This window comes from Carettochelys insculpta, chromosome 27, assembly GCF_033958435.1.
Source record: "Carettochelys insculpta isolate YL-2023 chromosome 27, ASM3395843v1, whole genome shotgun sequence".
Lineage (NCBI taxonomy): Eukaryota > Metazoa > Chordata > Testudines > Carettochelyidae > Carettochelys > Carettochelys insculpta.
Window position 1 is genome coordinate 8,528,151 of NC_134163.1, and position 23,630 is coordinate 8,551,780.

General features: G+C 44.8%; 1 protein-coding gene across 2 annotated transcripts in view; it reads left to right on the forward strand.

The window, feature by feature from the left end:
• Positions 1–498: 498 nt before the first annotated feature.
• Positions 499–23,630, forward strand: part of PIAS4 (protein inhibitor of activated STAT 4) — a 39,026-nt gene continuing 15,894 nt past the window's right edge. For both annotated transcript variants that reach the window (XM_074978077.1, XM_074978078.1), the window contains exons 1-7: positions 499–548; positions 5,434–5,863; positions 17,640–17,724; positions 19,437–19,478; positions 19,917–20,007; positions 20,368–20,496; positions 20,580–20,685. In XM_074978077.1, coding sequence (XP_074834178.1) covers positions 522–548; positions 5,434–5,863; positions 17,640–17,724; positions 19,437–19,478; positions 19,917–20,007; positions 20,368–20,496; positions 20,580–20,685 — 910 coding nt within the window. In that variant the 5' untranslated portion in view covers positions 499–521. The remainder of the gene's footprint in view (positions 549–5,433; positions 5,864–17,639; positions 17,725–19,436; positions 19,479–19,916; positions 20,008–20,367; positions 20,497–20,579; positions 20,686–23,630) is intronic.

A 23,630-nucleotide genomic window follows, 5' to 3' on the forward strand; every position in this document is an offset into this window, starting at 1 on the left:
CCCCGTGCAGCCAAGGGCGGGTGAGCTGAGAGTCACGTCCCAGCCGGGGCACCGCCGTTCAGCCGGCTCCTGCTCCGTCGGGGAGCCCCATTAATGGCCATTGTTAGGCCGCTCGTTATCGAGCTCGTTATTCATTAATTACACCCCATGACCCAGCCGGAGGGAGAGTTACACCGGGAAGTCCTGTTCTCGCTCGGTGCCCACCGCCGCGGGACGAGCCGGGATCGGGATCGGGATCGCGACCCTCCCCTCCCCGCTATGCCTGGCGCTGCACCGCCCCCAGCCCCGGGCGCTGTCTCTTTAAGGGCGCGGAGGCGGCTGGAAAGGGGTCACCGGCGGGGCGGGAGTGGGTGGCAGTGCGCGTGCGCCGGCTGGCGGACGGCGGGGTGGGGGCGGAGCGTGATGGGATTGGTTCCCCGGCCCTCCCTCACCCCTCCCCTGCCTTTTGGGGTGAGGGGGGGGGGGGGAGTCACGTGATTCGGCGGCGGCTCCCGGCGCGCCGGTGGACGCTGGAAGCCAAGATGGCGGCGGAGCTGGTGGAGGCGAAAGTGAGTGAGCGGCCTCCCCTCGGCGGGGGGCGCGCGGGGCGGGGCCGCGGTGGGGGGGCCGCGGGGTCGGGGGCGGCGGCGGCACGGGCCGGGGCGGCGCCCCCCGCACTCCGGGGCTGAGCGGCCCCCTGGGACCTTCCCTGCGGGAGCCGCCCCCGGCTCCTACCTCCCCCGCCGGGCCGGCCTGCTCGCCGCTCCCCCGCCTGGGCCTCGTCCACCAGCCCTGCCGGCCCCGCCTCTGCCGCCCTGAGCCCTCACTCGCCTCCCCGTTACCGGGGACTCCCCAGGCGCCGGCGGAGTCCTGTCCCCCAGCTCGCGAGGGGACCCATCTCCTCGCGTCAGCGCTGCCCGGCCTCTCTTCCCCATAACCCCTTCCTGGCATCGGGACCGTCCTGCGTGAGACCCCACCGCAGCTCCCGGCGTCGGTGCCTTCCTCCCCAAACCCGCCCCGTAACTCCCTCTGGAGTCAGCACGCCACCCCCTCCCCAGTCCCGCCGGCATCAGTGATCTCCTGTGGTTGCCAACTCCAGGGGCCACTTCCCTCTATGCCTTCTCGCCCCCAGGTGATTCCTGAGATTCCTTCAGGGTCTTTCCTGCTGCCCCGTTGGCCCCTAAGATGCCCACCCCTCGCCCTGCTTTCAACCTGTGCTGTTGATGCTTCATGTTCCCTCCTAACTGCTGTTTTAGGGGGCTCCCACCCCAACACTCAGTCCTAAAATTCTCAGCGTATGCTCCCATTTCAGATTAATCCGCCATCGTTATAATGGTTCTGATATAATCATGAAAACTGGCATGTTGCTCCCCACACACCTTGGCTTCCCTCCCTACCTATCCCCTGCTTAATCTTCTGCTGCTATTGCCTCCCCCATGTAGTCATTACCTCTGGTGCCTCCTGCTTTTCTCTCGCATCTACTCTCTCGTTTTTCCCTTCCTCTGTGACTCCCTCATGACGCCCCCTTTCCTGTTCCAGTTCAGCTCCCTGAGCTTCAGAGTGAAGAGTTTGTAAGTGCAGTTGGGGGTGTGAGTGTGAAGTGATGACATGCAGGTTTTCTCCGCTGACATTTTAGGAAATGGTTTTGGAGTCAGGGTGAGTGAACTGTCCAAATGTCTCCTGTGGGTTGTGTTGTTTGCAACTCCCCGCCACCACCAAAAAAAAAAGGCATAAATGGCTTATTTATCTGAATTGTGAAGGTATGGTGAGGCTTTCAGGGAAGTAAATACAGAGGTAGATAATGAATGGGATCCAGTACTTTAAAAGTTTTGGAGAAAACCTTGATGCTGCTATAAATCTGCATAGACTTGTGGATTCTATGCTATCCTACATATTTGGAGGCTGCTTTGTGATGTGACTTTTTAAAAAATACTTTCAGTTGCATTCTACTTACAAAATATTTTGTGCATGATGAGCCTCACTGGGGACAGGATGATGCAGCACAGCTTCCAAGCCTTTTTATTGAGTCCAGCTCTGCTAAGTGATACTGCTTTCTGCCTGAGTGGGGTTCTTCAGTTCCTGCCTGCCAGTAAGCGGAATCACAGGTGTTCTGTCTGTGAAGCAGAACTAGGTTCTCTGTGCTCTGGACTCCCAGGGTAAGGTTCCCATTCCTGTTATAGGCTGAACACCTCTGAGTGATTTCAGTGATGGTTGAAGGCACTCAGCATCTGGCAGGATTAGGCAGTAAGTATTGGAATGACAGGGCAAACTTAGTGCATACTGAGAACTGGCTCACATAGGGCAGAAGAAAATGTAGAGAGCTGTTTTTAAATTTAGCCATAATGGTGGCTGATTCCCCTTCTTCCTGTTATGCCTTCCTCATTGATTGAGAGCAGAAGCCCACCGCTGCTCTGCTGTCTGGCTGTAGTGAGGATTTATTATTTTCCATGCTCCTTGAAGAAATAGTTTCTTATCTAGTGGCTGACCACAGCTTACATCTATATTCCTTTTAAAATAATATCATTAGCTAATGAGAATTGGGGGAAGGGATAGCTCAGTGGTGTGAGCGCTGGCATGCTAAAACCAGAGTTCTGAGCTCAGTCCTTGAGGAAGCCACTTAAGGGTGTGGGACAAATAAGCATAATCACTAGGCAGCTTGGTGGTTTAAGTGTTGACCCTGTAAGTCCAGGGTTGTGAGTTCAGTCCCTGAAGAGGTCAATTAGGGGTCTGGGGCAAGTAGATTTTGGGAGGAGGGATAGCTCTGTGACTTGAGCATTGGCCTACTAAACCCAGCATTGTGAACTCAGTCCTTGAGGGGGCCCATTTAGTAATCTGGGGCAAATAGATCAGAAAAGGGATGGTGCTTGGTCTTGCCAAGAGGGTAGGGGACTGGTCTTGATGACCTGCCAAGGTCCCTTCCAGGTCTATGAGATGTATATCTCTATATATTGTATTATAACTGCATATTCATACCACTCTGGGTTATAGGTCTGAGATTCTAGACTTATATTTCTGTGTTAAAATATTCTGTTTTGCTTTTTGTTGTTCAAATCTAATAATGTCTGTAGACATGAAATCTAGGTTAGTATAAACTGCAAAAAGCACGTGAGTTAAGCACTGATTTATATGCCTAGGATACGAAGAGGACAGGAAATTAATGAGCACAGGAATAACTCTCTTGCTTAAGGCACTATGCTTAAGGCACACTAGTGCCCTGTGTGGAGTAGGGGGTGAGGGCCTTTGCTAAGGCTCTGAGGGCCCCTGGTTCAAGTCCCTGCTCTGCCTGCTGGGTGTCCCTGAGGGGTGGAAACCAGCCCTGTGTTACTGAGGGGCTGGCTGCTCACAAGGTCTCTTGCTTAAGGTACTTATGTAGTCCCCTTTGCTGTAGTATCCAGCCACCCCATTATCAGTCATGTATTTATCCTCACAATGCCCCTTTGGGGTATGGAAAAGTTCTGTTACACCCATTTTATAAACGGGTAGTGATGCATAGAGAGACTGACTTGCCCAGGGTCACACCAGAAGCATGTGGCAAAGCAGGGACTTGAATTTGGGTCTCCTGACTCCTAGATTACTTTCTTAACTACTGAACATCTTTCCTGGGTTTGTCAAAGCTCTGTCCCCCTGCCCTTTCTTTCTCTCATTGAAGAGACCAGGACACATCAAGCTACAAAATGTGTCACTGAACCCAGGTGTACTTGTGATGTAGTTCTACAGCTTCTTCAGTGAAACAGGAAGTCAAAGGGTATTTCCCAGGAAAGGGAGAAGAATAAAACGTAAGAAGTTAATTCTTAACCTTAAGGTTGACATAGTGTGGCATTTGAGTGGCAGTGCCTGCCATACTTATGCCCATCTAACTGCCAGTGAGGATACATGTATGTCAAAGGTAGACTGCTTCCATCAAACTAGCTGCTAGTGGTTAGGAACATCGTGTTGCTGCAACAACCAAAAAATCCCTTTTGTTGCTATAGGACAACAGTGGGCAAATACTAGCCCATGGGCTGGATCCAGCCCACATGGTTAGTTGCTGGCAGTCCCCCACCTCTTTATTTAACACCAGGTATCAGGCAATCAGTTTTTATTGGCTGTAGATTGCTGTTTGTGGTCAATGGGAATAGTGGGAATTGGTGACCAGTCCATGTTGCTTCCCATTCCTCCCATTGTTCTGCAAGTGGCAATCATCAACTAATGAGAGGTCTCATGACCCGATACCTGTGTAGGTGCAGGTAAATATAGTGGTGGCAGCCCACCAGTAACTAGCCCTGGTGGGCTGCTGCTCTTTTGTTGCCCACCCCTGCTATAGGTGTTGTGTACATTACAGGTTATACTGATGTACATAGGGTGCCATTGCTATGTGGCTGGGGCCTGTACTGAATTTCGTGCTCCTCAGGTATAGCTAATGAACATTTCTGTATTTAATTCAGTTGCTGTTTTCCTTTAAAAGTTGGTTTGTCAAGTTTTTTTGTTGAATGGTATTTTCAGCTTCTTTTGTAAATTAATAATCTGATTCCTGTACATATTTTTTTATATAATCAAAAAAATAAATACGGGAAAGATGTAGTGAGTGTCTGATTCTTTCCCCTATAGCTGGATACAGAGGTTTTCTTTTCTGGAAGATTTTTCCTGTTCTTTTGAAAAACCAGTGAGCAAGCTGCTAGAATAAGTGCTAATGTTGAAACATATTTTCAGGGCTTGAAAAATGCATGTACATCCAGGGTAAAGAATGTGAAGGGTTTTGTTTTACTTTTTAATTTTCAGCAGTGAGAAAGGCATCAATGATCAAGTTCTGTAGAACATGAGCATTAATTTAATTAATACTTATTTCTTTTTCTTATCCTTATGAAAAAAGTCTTCCAAGTGTAGATCAATCCTTTGTTGTCCTTGATTCTACAGACAGCTTCAATTCTCTCTGAGCCCCCAGGCAGAAGAAGAGTGAAGTTGACAAGACTGGTCAGTTTTTTGGTGTTCAGAACTTTAGGGTCAGCATTGAAATTGGTAGGTTCACAGGGCTCCCCCAGAGCAGTACTAGAAGCAGACACTGGTCCTTTTCACAGGAGAACTGATAGAAGGAAGTGAGATGTAGACTAAAGTAGTTAACCACAGATACACTCCTTGTGATTGCCATTATTTCCAGTTGTTATCATGAGATTACTTCATTTATCACAAATATTTGGTGGTAATTCATTGACTAGTTTGTCACTGCTTTTGGGTCTGTGTATGGTGGCTGGTGTTCTGTAGATCTACTGTGTATTGCTGTTGCACAAACAAGTGTGAAATGTATGGCACGTTTACCAGTTGAACAGCAGCTCAGCAAAATAGAAGGCTAGGTGTCGCTCTTGCAAGGGAAGTTTTCTCTTGAGTTCCGGGGTACAGATTTTGGAGAGGATTGTCACTTGATTTATTTATAACTTTTTAAAAAGTCATTTACTTTAATTTCTTACCTTTATTTCCTAGAACATGGTGATGAGTTTCAGAGTCTCAGATCTTCAGATGTTACTGGGTTTTGTTGGCCGGAGTAAGAGTGGACTTAAACATGAACTGGTCACTAGAGCATTGCAGCTGGTCCAGTTTGATTGTAGCCCTGAAGTTTTCAAGAAAATTAAAGAGCTCTATGAGACTCGCTATGCTAAGAAGAGCTCTGAATCAGGGCAACCACAGCAGCACCGACCTCCAGAGGCACTCTCCATACACTCTTCTTATGACCGAGGGAGCACTGTTGCTAGGACTTCTCTCTCCACGCCTAACATTGACTATCCTGCACTCTATGGGAAATACCTTAATGGACTGGGAAGGTTACCACCCAAAGTTGTAAAACCTGAAGTTCGGCTGGTGAAGCTTCCCTTCTACACCACCTTGGATGAACTGCTGAAGCCAACAGAGCTAGGTGAGTTGTTGAACTATGCAGATGTGAGATTAATAGCCACGACTCAGTCTGGAAAACAACCGTGAAAAACATCCAGGTTTCATGGCAGCACTCTTTAGATGAGCAGTGAGGTCAAATTAGAGAGAGAAAACTAGTAGATTTTCTTCTAGTCAGCGTCTCTCTTTTTGCCATAATGTTTGTCATGTGTGGGTTTTTTTAACCTTTCTTGAAGCACGAGCTTCAGTCTCTTTGATAAGTGACTTGAAAGCCTGTCTTGTTTTGCTGTAGCTTTTTCACTGAAGAATACAAATGCTGCCTTAACATCTTGCATCCTTGTGTGCTGAATCATAATCTGCTCTTGTTAATGTAGCAGCATATTAGGGGAGCAGCTGTTTTCTCCATGAGAGTTAACAGCTATTCTAAACTGGATCAGTGCCCTTTCAGTGCGGTGCCAGTTAGTTCTATACTTTATCATGGCAAATTTAGGCTAAGTCTACACTGGCACCATAACTTTCTGTCTCGGGGGGGGGGGGGGGGGGGAGGGGTTTGAGAAAACATGCACACCCTTGAGTGCAGAAAGTTACAGGGATTCTACAGAACTGAGCTCTACGGCTGTTAGCTACTCCCCTCCTAGAGGTTGTTTGCATAGAGTACTGGAAGTGCTTCTGGGGCTTTGCTTTCAACTTAAGTGTAGACACCTTAGCCTTGCACAAAGGTGAATTACTGTTTGTAAATCACACACGTCATCTTAATTTTAGAAATCTGCCATAAGTTTCTTTATGCACCTTTGTCTTATTTTGAAGAGATGCTAGAGGAACTTTGAAGATGAAAGAAGCAACTCACTCCACCTCGGAGCCATGTTCATCAGTCTGGATTAGTGTTTATGGTTCTAGGTTGTGACAGGTATAGCCATAAGTGGTTGTAAAGTGTGTGGCATAGGCAAAGTGTGTCTTTGCTATGGTTGTGGCTCCTTTTGCTTTGTAACCTGTTGAATTTCACCAAGATCCAGCCTGCCAAGCTACTGGATCCAGTTTGTGAGCTGCTTCAGGCACAGAGCAGCCAGACACTGCTTTAAGTAGCTTGCAGCTGCATATAGCCCTCTGCTCCAGACACCTGGGAGAGGTAGGGAGAGGAAGGGGAGCCTTCATGCACTGCTTCCACTCCTTACAAAATATCTCAGCTCCCATTGGCTGGTTTCCAGCCAATATGAGCTCAGACCTTTGCCGTGGGGTTGGGGCCTGGCAGCTTATGAAGCCACCCCGTTGCCTTGGTGCAATTTTGAGCAGTCTGGGACCGCAGTAGGCAGAGAGCCTGCAACAGGTTCCTGCAGGGTTGCTGACTGGGAGTCATCCAGGTAAGTCTCCCAGCAGAGCCTGCCTCTGGCACTCTAGATCCTCCCTCCTCCTTTACCCATACCTCCTGCCAGACCCTGTACCTCCATGCCCTGCCCTAGGTCAAAATCCAAACCACTGCCCTCCTTCCTCCTGCACCCCAGTCCCCTGCCCCAGGTCACAACTTTCTTCTGCCCAAGGTCACAGCCCAAACCCCTGCATCCCTGCCCTAGTCCTATCTGCCTTCTTCACCCAAACTCCCTCCTAGATGCTGGACCTTTTCCTGCATGCACCCCAGGTTCTTACCCCATGCTCCCTTCTGCACCCAACATCCATCCCAGACCCTGTGCTGTCTCCATTAATAATATGGAAGAGCATGGCCTTTGATGACTCTCCAAATTCGTATAGTGCCCCTCCACCCATCAAATTATTGCCTACCCCCGAGCCACACACTTCTTCAGTGGCCTACATTGTAAGTTTGGTAGCCTCAAGCTTTATTACAGAATGGACTTTATGAGAAAAATACACACAAGACTTGAGGGTTTCCCATTGCTGGAAAGGCTTGATCCTAATGTGCACAAAGATGAAAGCAGTGTTGCTAAAGTAGTGATCTCTTATACTACTGCAACTAGACGACCTGAGCAGTCTGAACATAGACTGGAAATGTGAAGGGATGTTGGAAACAGCCACCACTGAATAGCCTTGGTATGCAGAAGTGTGGATTCACTTATCTCATGTGGACATAAAAGGCACTTTCTATAACCGTGTTGTGTGGCTGTAAGAAACCAGTCAGAACACAAATCAGATGATACTTTAACTGTTTTGTTTTATTGGAGTACTGACTAACAAGGCTACCTCTCTGCTACTGTCCTCCTTTAATTCAGGAGAACATAAATTTTAGGTCCAGATTGCTGTTTCCTGTTCCTGTGTGCCTGCACTTTCATAATTTCTTAATCCCACCTTCCTGCTTTTTTCGTCATACCCCTTCACTCCCTTCCGCCTTCACAAACTACGCTGAGTATCCCTTGAGGTTATTTATATCCTCTGTTTGAGTTGCCTTCGCTGTTAACTTATTCCATATGTTTGTTTTTCCTTGTGGATGTTTGCTATTTACTCTTATTTTCCGTATTTTTAGCTTCTAGACTACTCACCAGTACAAAATGAAAATTGTATTGACTATACTATCCAGGTTTCAGATGTACATGATTTGACTGTGTCTGAAGGCAGTACAGTCATTAAGACTGCAATAACTTGGAGAGCCTTAGAAATTGGTTACTTTAGTCTTGAATGCTTTGTATGCTAGTTCATTGGAAACACAAATGAAATGTTTTTTTAGCCACAATCCCATCTCCTCTTACTCATAGTTCCAATAGAAAGGAGTGGAAGCATCTGGAGATGAGACATACATTTAGCCTGATTAGCAGAGGACATTGAAGTTTGACAGTACATAAAAGTGCTATGTCTTTCGTTTGCCTAAACTGGCATCCTACTTCCTATGGAAGCTAGCACCTCCTGGAGAATCTCTGGTTCCCAGGGCATGACTGACAAATTTTCTTTTTTCGGTGTAATTTTATTCATTAGAGTGCTAGTGAAATGTGCTTGTAAGTGCACACTAATAGTTTGTGTTGTGGAAGCTGGCATGTTGAACATTTTAACTCAAAGTATTAGGAATACCAAATCAAAGTTAAATGTGTCTGGTAGGGACATTAAAACAGGTAACCAGTTAAATGATAGCGCTGAAATAGTTTACCATTTTAACTTAGGTCCCACTGCTGGGCTTGCTGGGGCTGTTCCAGCCTGGCATAATTAGCTGCCTCCAGAGTTAGCAGGCAGGGAATGGTTAACATCCTGAGACTATAGACCTCTGCTTGATGAAACAGAGAGAAAAAAAAAAAGAGGGATCTCTTGGGAGAATAAAGGCTTATCAATGGCTTTGGTTTACTACTTGTCAATTTTACACCTTTTTGTTAAAGAAATGCATCTTGTCTGTAGACCAGTCCTGAGAGTTTTTCTATAGAAAAGTCAGATGCTACTGGTGGCCATAGCGATGCCTGAGGTAGATCTTGAATCATGGACCATTTGATATGGACATCATAATGGGACCTGGGTAAATGTCCTGCTACAAAAGACCTTTAAGTATATATACTATGATGAGGCAAACAAGGGAACTGTCATTTTTTTTCCCCTGACTTTTAAATAGAAGGATCTTTGTTAATCGGAAGCTAATGGTGTTGAGAAACAGGATCTCTTGCCTCCTTGAAATATCAAATTGAGATCAAAAGGTGGGCTATATTTAACTGCATCTCTACCGTTGTACGTAGTGGGGTTGTAGCTGTATGGGTTGCAGGATGTTAGAGAGACAATGTGGGTGAGTGTAATACAAGTGGTTTTCTGGGGCACTGCTGTGTGTGTCAGTTCAGTGTCATTGCTTAGAGATGGGATTACGTACAGGCCCAGGACTGGGGGGTCCCCCACTATACGGCACACCAAACCAGTCACACAGGGCACATCTATTCACCACACTGACTAGCAAGAAGTGATGCAAGCAATTTCCTTAAACACTTCACTGCCCCTGTGCCGTCACCAGTACCACTCCCAGATATGAGGACATGAAAACCAATCTCAGCAAATCAAAGCAGGTTCTTAATCCCAAAGGACCAGCCACATTTCCAGATCCATTTATAACACAGATCTTACCCATGAAGAGCACTGTTAGCCAGTCCTTTAGAATCTAATGGTTTGTTTATACAAAAGAAGGATGAGTTGAAATTGTTAAAGGAATCTAGTGCATACACCAATTGCAGTGTTCTTGGTGCAGCCTTGTAGCAGAAGTGGAACAATTTGGCATCTTAAATCAAGTCTCTGAAATAGATCTGCTCTTGGCAGGGGTCATCAGTCCTTTTGTAAAGTTCAGTTCATAGCCAAGATCCTCCAGAGATGAGAACCTGGGTTGGAGGAATCTCCCAAGACCCTTTATGTATCCTAGGCCACAGGGAGAAACTCTGTTGCTGTTTGTGGGGAAAATAGAGCTACAGAAAGGAGTTTGTCATGAGCAAGTCACCAGTCCGTGCATGACTCGGGCCTTCATAGGCAGATGCCATGGCCCGCATTCCAGATTGAAGGCTTTCAGGCAAGTCTATTCAGTGTAGTTGGGTGGCTCCCATGCTTCCTTGTTCGTTGAATAGTTCTTGATGGATGGTCTCACTAGTCTTTTCCAGGCATGCTGGCTAACTACTCTGTGGTGTGACTCCAGGAGCTAACATTTGAAATACAGACGCACAGCTAATGTTGGTATCTTCATGTACAAAAACAATACATGCACACACATAACTATAACCAGCAAATCATAGGCTTCACATAAATATCTCACTTGCGGCACTTTGTACATGATTTATTGCCAACATATAACACAGGTTGCAACAATGATCTGTAAAGATATATCACAATCCAGTAACATCCCACTGAGGTAGTGTCTTTTATTGGACCAACTTCTGTTGGTGAGGGATGAGCTTTTGAGCTTACTCGGACCTCTTCTGACCAGAAGAAAGAGCAGTGTGTAAGCTCAAAACTAACCCCTTGTCTGTCACAAAGATAAGTTAGAAGATACTACCTCACCCACCTTTTCTCTCACTCAGCGGTGGGCAATAATTTTTGGTGGGGGGGGGGGCACTCCAAGATTTCGGTCAGTGGTCAAGGGCCATAGTTTTCTATAGAAGGGTGCATGGTGTGAAGTACGGAAAGTAGCACAGGGTAGGGCACTGGCATGCAGGAGAGAGTGGGGGGGTCTGAGAGGAAATTTGGGTGAAGGAAGGTGGTTTTGACCTGAGGCGGGGAATAGGGGTGCTACATCCAGGAGGAGGGTATGGGTGCGGGAGAGGATGCTGTGCTGAGGGCAGTGGCGGGGGCAGCAGCAACAGAGGCACTTACCTGAGCCGCTCCTGGCCAGCAGCACTCTTGGGCAAGCTTCCAGGCTTGCTAGCCATCCTAGACCACTCCCAGTGGCTCTCTGTGCTTCCGGGGAGTCTGCGTGCTGACCCGACCTCCAGCAAAATCTGCGAGTTCCTATTGACTAGATACTAGCCAATGGGAGCTGAGAAATGGGGGTGAGGGCAGCATGTGATGTTCTCCTCCCTCCTCTCTTGCAGCGCGGGAAGCCCCAGGGAGCATCTCACTGTTTTGAGAGGGGCTGCTCCGTCCACAAGGGTGGGCTGGATCCAGCCGTTAGGCCAGGGCTTGTGGGGTCTGCTCTAACTTGATCTCTAGGCAGACATACTTCCCCTGCTGGAGAGTGTCCCATTCCGGTGCTCGTAAACAAAGATACAGCTTCAGGTGTTAGGGCAAGGAGGTTGTATTTTGTGAAGTAGGCATCGTTCCATACTTGGTAGCTACATGAACACGTGTTACAGCAATTCAGTTTAGGAATGGATTTAATTAAATCATCTCCACTTCCTTGTATAGCCATATTAAAAATAGTTTAAGGCTGTTCACCTCGAGGTTGCTGGTTTACTTGAACGGGTATAGCTTTTGTGTGTCGGCAAGGTGGAAAAAACTTATTTGCTGACAGGATGCATTTTGTAGACTTCCCTAGCCATGCTGTGGTTTTCAGTAAACGTCTTAGTTTCCATCGAAGATGAACATGTTCTGGTAATAGTGAAATGTGAGAGAACTTTGGCTGGCTCTTCTGAGGAGAAAGCAGGCACACACCCCTGTATGTTGGTTAGCGTTCAGAGTACTGCAATCTTCACTTGGAGGCAGTGCATGAGGAGGATCTGCTGGTATTGAGAGAGCCAGAGGGCTATATAATTAGAGCGTTCCAGCGACTGATACAGTAAACTGTATCTCCACTTGCTTCAGACCTTTTGATGGTATCTGCTAGGTAATTTGTATTCTGCTTTTTATCTGAGTAATGAAATTGGCAGTATCTACTTCCCTTCTTGAAGATCAAGCTCAGTTGCTGTATATGTGTAGTCTGTCTTGGGATATGCTACACTGTATTTAAAAACCTGCGGCTCAGGCTTGCATGGTTGGTCTTATGAGCTATTTAATTGCATTGTCGATGTTTGCGTTCAGGCTGGAGTCCCAGTTTTAGGACTCCAAGCTCTGACTCCAGCCAGAGCCTGAACCGCTGCACTGCAGTTAAACGAGCCAGTGTCCCCGTTACCTCGCACAGCCGTAGATGTCTAATTGCAGTGTAGATGTACCTGGGGTGGCTGAGGCAACTGAGTTTTCTTGATTGCGAAACACACGTCCCTGCACTGGACATCCTCTGAGAAATCCTCCCAAGGGCATATTTCAAGGCATTGGTTCAGTTCTCTCTCTGGACTATCCTCTGTGTCTGGACTAGTTCTCAAAGGTGAACAAATTGGAGGATTTATTGATTCACTGTGAATTAGAATAAGAAGTGCACATCCATATTCCCTAGGCAGCCTGTCCATTTTTTAAAATTCAGAAACATGCAGTGGGCTATAACACAAGTCCCAATATGAAGTGCACTAGCATCCCTTTACATTAGCCAATGTGTGTCATCAAAGGCCTGTGGAATGAATGGGTCTTTTGCGCTATACCCAAAAGTTGTCAATGCTTTGGACTGTGGGATGGGAGGACCCTTTCACAGAGAATCCCATGTCAGCAGTCCGTTCTCTGATATATATCCAAGGGGAGAATTTAACGTTGCCTCCTCTGACTACAACTATGAACATGTATCGCAAAAGGGAGATAGTGACGTAGGTAGTGGGCTCCCAGTCTGTTAAATATGATGCACTGATACAACAATACAGCTTAGAGTGAGGAAGTCCTAACACTAAATATCCTGACATCAAAAAGCTTTAAGCCATCATGCTCAGCTGTTCAAACTTGTTTGTGGTTGTCTTCTGAGAATAAGAACCTATTTTAATTAAATTGAACTAAAATCCTAAAGGGTTATGTCAAGTACTTGTGTGTTAGCAGTTGTCCGTCTTGTCTCAAAGTTTGAGAATTGCTGATATAGCTCAAAGTTCATAATTAATTGACTTCTTTATCAGCTACCCTGGGATTTTAACAGAAATTCACCCCAGAAGGCGCGCACATCAGAAAAGCTGTAATTCAGGCATTTGGGATAGCTCATTTTCAGAAAAGGCTTTTGGCTGCAATTCACTTTTGATTGAGTGCCCAACTCTAAGCATTGAATAGCTTTATGTGACTTTTTGCTGTTGGCCCAGGAGGTATTTAGTCATTTTGCTAAGTCACAACTGTGAGGAATTCATCTTTGAGTTACAGCAAGAGTTTTTGAAAGGGGCTACTGTCTCATACTTTAGGTCACAAACCAACCTCTAGTCAAGACCAAGCAGAAATTCTCCTTGAGGACGGATTATCCTATAACTTACTGAACAGCACGTACACCCTTTAAGTATCTGGTACTGGTCACTGTTGGTGTAAGGATACTGAAATAGATGGACCACTGGTCTGATGCAGTATGCTTTTTTTTTCTAGCTGCATATGGATTCGGAATATTGCAGAGTTCTTCACTTACATCAGTCTCTGACAGCCTCTTCTGGTCCTCTCGGTGCAGATATTCACTGGCTATGGGTGAGAGGACCCTAACTGTCTTCCAGGAGAGATGAGTTGCTCAGTTCCTTCAAAGAAGGGGGTGAAGGAGACTCAGGTTTCTTCATTCTGCTTCCCTTCCTCTTTTAAGGCCTCTAGCTGCAAAAGGAAAGCAAGGAGTCCAGAAGCACCTTGAAGACTAACAGTTTTATTATGCCATAAGCTTTTGAGAGTTGCAACTCACTTCGTGCATGTAGTGAAAGATGAAACAACTCACAAAAGCTTATGCCATGATAAAGTTGTTAGCCTTCAAGGGGCCACCAGACTCCTCGTTGTTTTTGCTCAGACTAACACAGTTACCTCTGAAGCCTACTGAAGGAGAGTGAGTCTTGCATTGATGGGTGTGATTCTGGTTGTGCAGTCTCACTGTCTAAGGCTGCAGATGCTTCAGTCTCTGTTTGTTGGTATGAGGAGGAAAGTACCACTGTGCTGCCTCACAGTCATACTTGTTTTCTTCCCAACCTCTGGCAGGACTTAGAGCTCAATTACATTTGAGTGAGATGGGAAGGAGGTAATCTGGAAGTGACCTTATGTGTGACACCTGCCAACATCCATTTGGTATGTTGCAGAAGTGTAGGCTTTTTATGTATTTTGGGGTAGATGGTGTGATAGATATTATGCTGCTGGGAGATGAATTGATCACCACAACCTGAGCTGAAAATTGAATCCTACAGTGATGAGGGGTAAGTGGCGAAACTGCTTGGGTCACAGCTTTGATGCTGAGATTTGCACACTCAATCAGGGCACAGGCATTGCTCTTGGAAAAGGTGGCTGCTTTGGAAAAGAGGATTCTTGCAGGGTGGATTTTTTTTTAATCATTGGTTTAAATGGCTAAGCTAAAAACCTTAATTTCAATCCTTGATTTAATTGTTACTTTCTGAAGAGGTTGATTCTCACTGGTATAATTTGGACACTTTTTGCTAATTAGGGAGGCTGCCCTGTGCACACTTAAGCAATTGTATGACTTTGATATACATCTATTCAGATCAGGGCTAGTCAGGGAAAAGGAGGGACATTTATTCTTAGCTTCAAGCTCAAGGGGGAGGGAGGGCTCAGATTTAGACACTTGTTAACTTCTTGCCATACGAAAAGTTTTGCAACTTGTTTTTATGCTCATGCCTCATCTAGTGCATTTGCACAGAAAAAGGCTGGAAAAGCATTTGTTAAATATTCAAATTGTCTTTTTTGTGCCTTATTTTGTTCTCACGTGTCATTTTTATTTTTGTGATGGCTAGGGGCCTCAAGCTGGAGGTGGCATGGGTCTCTCTGGACCTCTGAGAGGACATGATTCCAGTTTGTAATTTTGACTTATTACGTGAGAAAATGATGAATAAAACATTTTAGATTAATTTTTGAGATTTGTGAGGAGCTCCACTTGCATGGAAACTGGAATTGAACTAAAAATTCTCCAAGGCAGCATTTTACTGTAGTTTTGGTTAGTTAAATAAAACTACCTTAAATGTGTTGGATGCATAAGAGAAAAATTATCAAAACATATTTTGAATTTAAAACTGATTAAAATATTTGCAGATGGTGAATTGGCCTCTGGTCACCATGTTCAAGATTTCAGAACTACAAGATCTGCTCGCTTAGTTTTTATTCGTAGGTCAAAAGAGCTTTCTTGGTTTTTTAAGCTCTGAGTTAGTTTTTCAAGTTTGAATGAACTAGTTTTGAAGTGATCTAATCTAGAAAACTGAACTGAAGAAAGTATTCTCTCCGTACCTGCAGAAGAGGCTACTGCTTGTTAACACTTAGGTAATGAGTGCTTAGCCAATGAGATTTGCCACCTCTAAACTTGTCAGCAATTGGGGATAAGATGGACTATCCCCTCTGACCCACCGCCCCCAATCCTCCCCACTCCCCCCCATCCCTCCCCGGTGAATATTACACAGGAGTTCAGCCTAGATAACCCTTCTGGCCTTTAAACTCTGACTTCCGTCAGTCTAGTGGTGTGACTTCCTTTAAAACTTCAACAGCAAACACATGGTGTTTGAATGTACTTCAGTATGAATTATTTTAATACCATAAAGCAGGAAAGGGCAAGATATGGCTGTGGGCTGAACCCAGCCTGCAGACCAGGCTCTTGGAACCCTCGAGCACACAGCAGGAAGCTGATTAAAGCAACCTGGAACTTCCCCATCCTGCTTTAGGCACCTTCCAGCTCCATGTAGCTTTCTGCTCCGGACTCCAAGGGGAGAGGAAGTCTTTGTACGCTGCCCCCACCCTCCAGCAAAAACCTTACCAGCTCTCATTGGCCAGTTTATGGTCTCTGGCCAATAGGAGCTCAGCAATTTTTACTGGGGGCCAGGAGCAGCGCACAAAGTCTTTCCTTCCCCTTGGCATCTGGAGCAAAGACACATGGAGCAAGCTTGACTGATCTGGGGCTGCTGCTGGCAGGGAGCTACCTAGGTAAGTAACTCCCGGCCACAGCCTACCTCTGGTACGCCAGCCCCTCCCCCACCTCAATTCCCTGCCCCAGATCAGCAACCAGACCCTCCGTACCTCTCCCCACCCAGGGCCACAACTCCCTCCCAGACCCTGCACCCCCTCCAACTCCTCTCCCCCAGGCCAAAATCCTCTCCTGCACCTATACCTCCTCCCAAGCCCATGCCCCAGGTCACAACACCCTCCTTCACTCATACTTCCTTTCAGACCCCACATGCTCCTGCACCCCAGTCCTCTACCTCAAGATCCCTTCTGCACCCAGCCTCTATCCCACACCCCTCACCCACACTATAGAAAATTCAACCCTTGACCACTTTCCTAAATCTGTGTGTCCCCATCAGACATTATTGCCCACCCTGGCCTTCAAGTAAAGTTAGGCCTTAATATAGCTGTCATAATTTCTAATTTAAATTTAAACAAGCCTGTTTTATTATAAAAAGAAAAATGTATTTAATGTGGATTTTAAAATTTAAATTAAATTGACTTTTTTAATCCATTTTTTGTCCACCCTGCGTTGTAGTTAACATTTCCTTATCTGTTGACAGATCATTACATTCCCTTAAGTTAATGGTGCAATTTAAGGTATTTGACACTGCTTTTCTCTGCCCTTTGGGGCCAGCGTTCTGAGGCTATCTTATCACTTGGTGTTGATGTTAGAGTGCTTTTTTCCTTTTCCACAGCTGGTCTAACCGTCTCCTTCCATATTATGCATTGACATGTCTTTGCGTTTTCCCTGGAATTCTAGTTTTTGTGCTGTGATAGGACTCATAATGTGCTCTTATTTTCAAGTGGTGAACTGTTGCCTCATTGGGAAGTTGAAGGAAAATGGCTAGCACAAATGTCACAGCATGTTAGCTGTCCTGCAACAAAACAGGCAGGCAAGGAGTGAGCAGTGTGTACTGATCAATGGTGGAAAGATGTTTTGGGTAAATCTATACTTGCTGGGAGATCAACCCGGTCAGGTTCCTGGGTTTGATTCTGCATGTCCCTCTATTCCTCATTCTCACAAGGCGTAAGGGAGGTTGACCAGAGAGTTGTTCCTGTCTACCTCCCTCAGTGAAGACAGCCAGAGAAGTCAGTCATAGATATGTCAATTCCAGCTATGCAGTTGCTGTAGCTGGAATTGCATATCTTTTTCTAGATTGACTTTAAGGTCCAGTGTAGACCTTCAGTTTGTCACATCTCTCCCTTCCTTATCCTGCAATAACAAGATGCCCTGTTCGCAGTTTTCCTGCATCTCTTTGGCTTTAGAGGTACATTCTCCAAGCCCAGCAGACAACTCCTCCGATGCCAATTTAAAGAAACATATATGGTGCTAAACAATCTGGGTGTATTGCTAATCAGAAAGTAAAATGAGGGCTCCAACGCGATTCATTTCAGTATCATTTTGATGTACGTTGGAGTGTAAAGTCTCCTGTTTTTCTTCTCCTTCTCTTCAGTCCCACAGAATAGTGAGAAGCTTCAGGAGAGTCCATGCATTTTTGCATTGACACCAAGACAAGTGGAGCTGATCAGAAATTCCAGGTACTCTATGCTGTGTGTTCTTAAACCACTGTTAAATGCATGACTTCCCAGCCAGTCTTCCCTCCAAATTGGGTCTCTGCTCAGTGCCTGGTAACACTCCTTGTTTGCAGACACCAACATTAGACTTTTGCCCAATGAGGCCCTTAATTGTTTTTTGGCACTGTCCATCTGTCTTGGTCTCTGTAAGCTTTTATTGTGGCTCGTGATAAATCCCAGCTAGAATAGGAAATTTAGGCATGGCAAACAGCTTGTGATTATTGATGTCTTGAAACTTCTCTTTTAATCCTAGTTGTAAATTTGTTTGTAGAATCTTTGGCATTTCAGGTCAAATCTGTAGCTTTAATGACATAACATGAGGATCCTTCTAATAGCTCCCTGAGCAGCTATCTTGCACTCGGTCACTAGGACTTCATCCCATGACAGATGTGTTCCTCTTCTGTGACATAACTTTCATCCCCAAGAGTGAGAGACACCAATATGGGAGTGGCCTGCAACTCTGAAACTTGTACCCACGAGAGATGAATGACAAACCTTTTGGGCTTCTGAGTGGAAATATAAAACTGATTCCACTCTTCCACAGTAAACACTACTTGTAATAACCCCACAAAATTGGGGAGAATTTCCTCCTTGAATATTTATGTTTAAGCGGCACTCAAGTAGTACAGTGATCTAGGTAAAAGAAAGTACTTCAAGGAAATGCCAGTAAAGACCAGCAGGCAACAATATGCCAAGACTTAAGCAAGCTTATTAGGATGATACAACAGACTACTTATTCTGTATCTTGTATGTTGAAAAGGGGAAAAGCCAGGAATAATGGATCTGAGGGGTTTCTCACAGCTTTTATCATCGGATTAGAACGTAGCATACCCTCCTTTTAGGGGTGCTATTATGCACCTGAACAGTGCTCATTTCAGGGTAATTTCTCTGCCACCTGTGAGAAGTATCTAAACATGGTGGTCCTCCAATGGACTCTTTAAAACTGCTAGAGTAACCCCCTTGCCTCTCAGCTACAAACTGAACTCAACCTCTTAGAAACTTGAAATAGTCTTGACAGTAGCCATGGGCTTTGAGACACTTCCACTGTCAAATCAAAGCTAAATCCTGAGTTGATTCGGGGCAGAAGGTAGAGTATATCTTGTGCCTATTTTTAAAACCTTCTAAGACGATCCTTATATTCTGCTGTGCTGCTTTTCTAAACAAGCTAATGTCCTGTTTGATAAAACATAAAACCAAAGCTAATAGTATTATCAGGAATATTCCTGTTGGTAGCATAATGCTCAGGATCCTTGATTTGAAGGCATTTTAGTTTGCCAATTTAAATGAAGAGGGAGTTGTAGGGACATTCAGCCTAAGCATAGCTGGGGTTAGAGATTGGGAATGTTTTACAAATCTCATCGGCCCAGTAACCTTAACCCTAAACTAATGTGTTTGCTTCGTGTTTTGCTGATGACGGGTGTTTTTTTTTTTAAATGTTTCTTTGCGATTTTGGAAATCCAAACTCTACAACATTGCACTAGTGCATGAGTGCTGGAAAATAAAAGTGACTAGACAGTTCCTATTCTCCAGAACAAATGAAATACTTAAAGTAAATGGCACAAGCCCTGACAAGTTACTTAAAATCTATTACAACTGATATTTTTCCCCGAGGTGGTTATTTGGATAAAACACATTTTGAGTTTTTTCTTAAATGAAAATGTTTTTGTTTTTACTAGGGAGTTGCAAGCCGGTGTGAAATCCGTTCAGGTTGTACTAAGGTAAGTCTGAATACTATGACATTAATTAAACCCATGAGGCAGCAAACTAGGAGAGGGAGATCGCTAGCACAGCATGGTAACCATTTCAATGCCCTGTGTTCAGTAGCTGCTAAAATCACCGATCAATGTAAGCAAGTCCCTTGTTCCCAAGGATAGCGCAAGTATCTGCAGCATAACTTTCTGCTGCTTTGACTGTTCTTTACAGATGATTCGAGTTACTGCTTTAATAGAAACTGCTGGTTACATCAAATTTGGCATCACAGCAGAATACTAAGTCTCAATGGAGAGTCCTGGGCATAATGGGCTGAGTTGGATTGGATGCCAGAGCATAGTTTAGTTTGGCTGGTGCTGGCTGCCATTGAAGTCAGAATGTTTATTAGCTTAGATCTTTTCAATCATGTATGGGATGTAGACATTTAAAGGTAACTGTCTTTCCAGAATCTGCTACACGGACACTAGTTCCCCTCAGGAGGATCAGTACCCTCCAAATATCGCAGTAAAAGTGAATCATAGTTACTGCTCAGTGCCGGTAAGTCAATCCAACCATGAAGTGTCACTTTATAGCATAGGGAGAACTTGTGCAGTTGAAATGATTGTTTTATTCTGGAAATTGTCTGGCAAATACAGAAGGGGAACAGTCGTGCTCCAGAATTGTTTTTGACTTTAAAGCTCATTGTGTAATGGATTTGGTTTGTGAAGTTTATTAACAGTATTCTTGCAAAAGTACAGTATCAACTTCCCTCCTCTTTACTGTGATTGGACAGTCTAGTCCAGAAAAGTTACTCTGTGCATGAGTAGAATTTCGCAAGGCTGACGTTGTGGTAGCTGCAAAGTCAAAAATCCACAGCAGTGTCTCTGGTAAACTAAAGAGAAAAATGTCTTTGTTTAGGGCTACTATCCGTCCAACAAGCCTGGAGTGGAGCCTAAAAGGCCCTGTCGTCCCATTAACCTCACACATCTCATGTACCTGTCTGCAGCGACCAATCGTATTACAGTTACATGGGGGAATTATGGAAAGGTAAATGAATGCATTGGAAAATAAGTGAGCTTGTGTATGGAGAACGTCCCTTCTCCTCACCTGTCCCTTTCCTTTCTCTATAGAGTTATTCAGTGGGCTTGTACTTAGTGCGGCAAATGACCTCAGCAGAATTGCTGCAGAGGTTGAAAACCATTGGAGTCAAACATCCAGAGCTCTGCAAGGCACTCGGTAAGTCCATGTCATTGTTAAAGTTCTGATGAAGACTGGAAAGGCTGAGAAGTCAGGCTGCTGGAAACAACTGTCAAATTCTATAGAATCTTTTCTGCAATTCTGTAGAAACATTTGTCAAATTGGAGTGACTTTGCTAAGACGTTTCTTAGGCACATACTCAGATTATCTCAGATTTGTGCAGAGATGTAACGTTTTTGCCATAATTATTTTTTGCAGCTCTAAAGATAAATTATGACCTTGTTCAGTTGAATTTAGAATTCATTCCCAGGTCATTTTATGGCAAGTACTGCTGAGGGTCAGTGTTATTCTGATGAGTGGTTTCCTGCCTTCAGCTAAATAATTACGAATGATGCCAGAGCATCTGCAGGCTCTCCAGAGGAAATTTCTGGAGTAAAGGACTCTTATGTGAAAATGCCCTGGAGCCACTCCCCGTGGTGTTCAGTTCTTAGGGCAGAGAACGCAATTCACAGCACTGCTTTCAAATGCAATGATAGAGCTTCATGAAAGAGGTGATCCTTGGTCAAGCCCATTCAAATCAGTCATAGCACTGGTTAAACACAGAGCCTGATTGGAAATCCAGGGAAATTCTCTTTCAAAGGCCAGGCTCTTGATAGTCCACGAAACTTACTTCTAGTCATTCACAGTTCTCAAACTGTATTGTAACGTGGGCTTAGAACTTAATTCTGTGTAAGAGGACAATTAAAAAATCTTGCTATAGTATCTATGCTAACCACAGACTGCACTTACTGATCTGAGGAGGAAAACGCACGTTCAGATGTATCAGGTCCTCCTATCCTGTTCGCTAGCTTTAGAGGACTGATTTACATTGAAAAGAGAATTCAGCATTCCTAGAGGAGGCACCAGGGCTCTTCTTTTTTTTTTCTGGTGGAACCCACCGGAACAGAGTTCCAGCACCGTTTTTCTGTTAGAACACCAGGAAAATTTTCACTGCTGGTCCTGCAGCAGAGCAGGGACTGGGGCATTAAAACTGAGCACCCTTACCCCTATGAGGAAACATCAGACTTGAGTTCCAGCACCTTTTATTCTAGGAAAAAAAGTACTGGGAGGCACTGAGAGGCCTAGTTGATAGAGCAGTGGATTTGGAATCTGGACATTGGGGAAGTGGTTCTATTCCTGGTTTAGTCTCTGGTCTGCTGGGTGACTTTGGGCATGTCGCTTTCTGCTCCGTGACTCAGTTATTTGTCTATAAAATGGAACCAATGATACTAGCTCCCTTCAAGGGCTTTGATAAAACTTATGTTACAACAGTTGAGTCAAACACTCTAGCATCCATTTGTGCAACAATCTTTGAGGTTCTCTGTGGGTGTCAATGTTGCATTGTACCTTGCTCCCATCCCTGCCCAAGTCTGGTGCATTGAAACATGCTGATTTATTCAGGGCCAACTCAACATTCTAACAGTGGCTTTGACACAGTTTTGCCGAAATAACGAGTTATCCCATGTGATTGATGGGCATCTGCAAAAAAACTGTTGCATGTTTGCTTATGGCAATTTAAACATCAGAGGAATTAAAATGACAACCAGCTATGTGTTTGGCAGTCCCTGGTTATTGCAAGGTTGATATGCTTAGCGCATTTGAAGTAGAAGTATTGAACTCCCCACCTGTTTCCACTATTCATTAGTGCTGTAAATAAATCCAGATTCCATCATTCCTCTTCCAGCCTAGTACTTTGACTTCTTCAAACTGGACTGTAGTTGATCAGAGTAGAAGTGTGCTTCCTCTCAAAGTTAGTGCTTAAAGCCTGGAAGCGTCGTGCAAATATTTTACAAATGGGCTTTCCTCCCTTCGCTGTTGACAAGTTTGATTTTTGTGTTGTCATCTCAAACTTGGTGGTGAGACACATTAATAAAACTTTGGCTTTATTTGGCTGCTTCACTTTTAAATTTTAACCCTGGAGTCCTCTTTGGTTTGATTTTGTTTCCCTCATCACGTTACGAGTTAATGATCACCAGCTTCACTTTGACTTTACACTGACTCTTTTTTTGTGGGTATCTGAATCTGTCAGCTCCAAGTCTCTTGGTAAATCCTGACAAGTATTAGAGAGGTAGCCGAGTTAGTCTGTCTTCAAAAACAACAAAAAGTCTCGTGGCACCTTAGAGACAAACTGATATTTTGGAGCATAAGCATCTGACAAAGCGGGTCTTTACCCACGAACGCTTATGCTCCAAAATATCAAAGACCCACTTTGTCAGATGCTTATGCTCCAAAATATCAGTTAGTCTATAAGGTGCCACGGGACTTCTTGTTGTTTTTGGTAAATCCTGTTACTCCAGCTCTACAAATATTTTCAGATTCTCATCATTTCTGTATTTCATTAACCACTAATACTGCCCTTCAACATCATTTGCTTCCCAAGCCTGATTTTTCTTCCTCTGTTTCTTTTGAATTCTATAAGAGCACTTTGTGAAGTCCAGATACTCAAATGCCTGACTATGGAGTTGAGAGCCAAAGTTTAGTCACCCATTTAAAATAATCTTGCTGTTAGTTAATAGAATATAGTTGATCTCATTTCCCATGATCTGTTGGACTGTATGGAAAATAGTAGAAACTTCTGTTTGCAGAATTGAATCTCTTAGACCTGGGGTCAACAGCCTTTCTGACATGGAGTGCCAGCATTTGACCTTTTGATGTCTATGTATGGTCAGAGTGCTGGTGATATTTTTAAAGTTACTAATAGTCCTATTTACAATAGCTTCATTAATAAATTAACGTGCAGAGCTTTACCGTTTAGGTGGTGGTTGGCAGCATTAGCTGGTCTTTTTTTAATCTGCAGGCTTTGAGCAAGCTCCCAGCTGCATGGGGGAAGAGAGGCAGGGCCGAGCTCCTGCCTCGCATGCAGTTGAAAATCAACTCACATGCCACTCTTGGCACCCGTGCTGGGGGTTGCTGATCCCTGTTTTAGCGCTGTGCTTGGTTTGCCC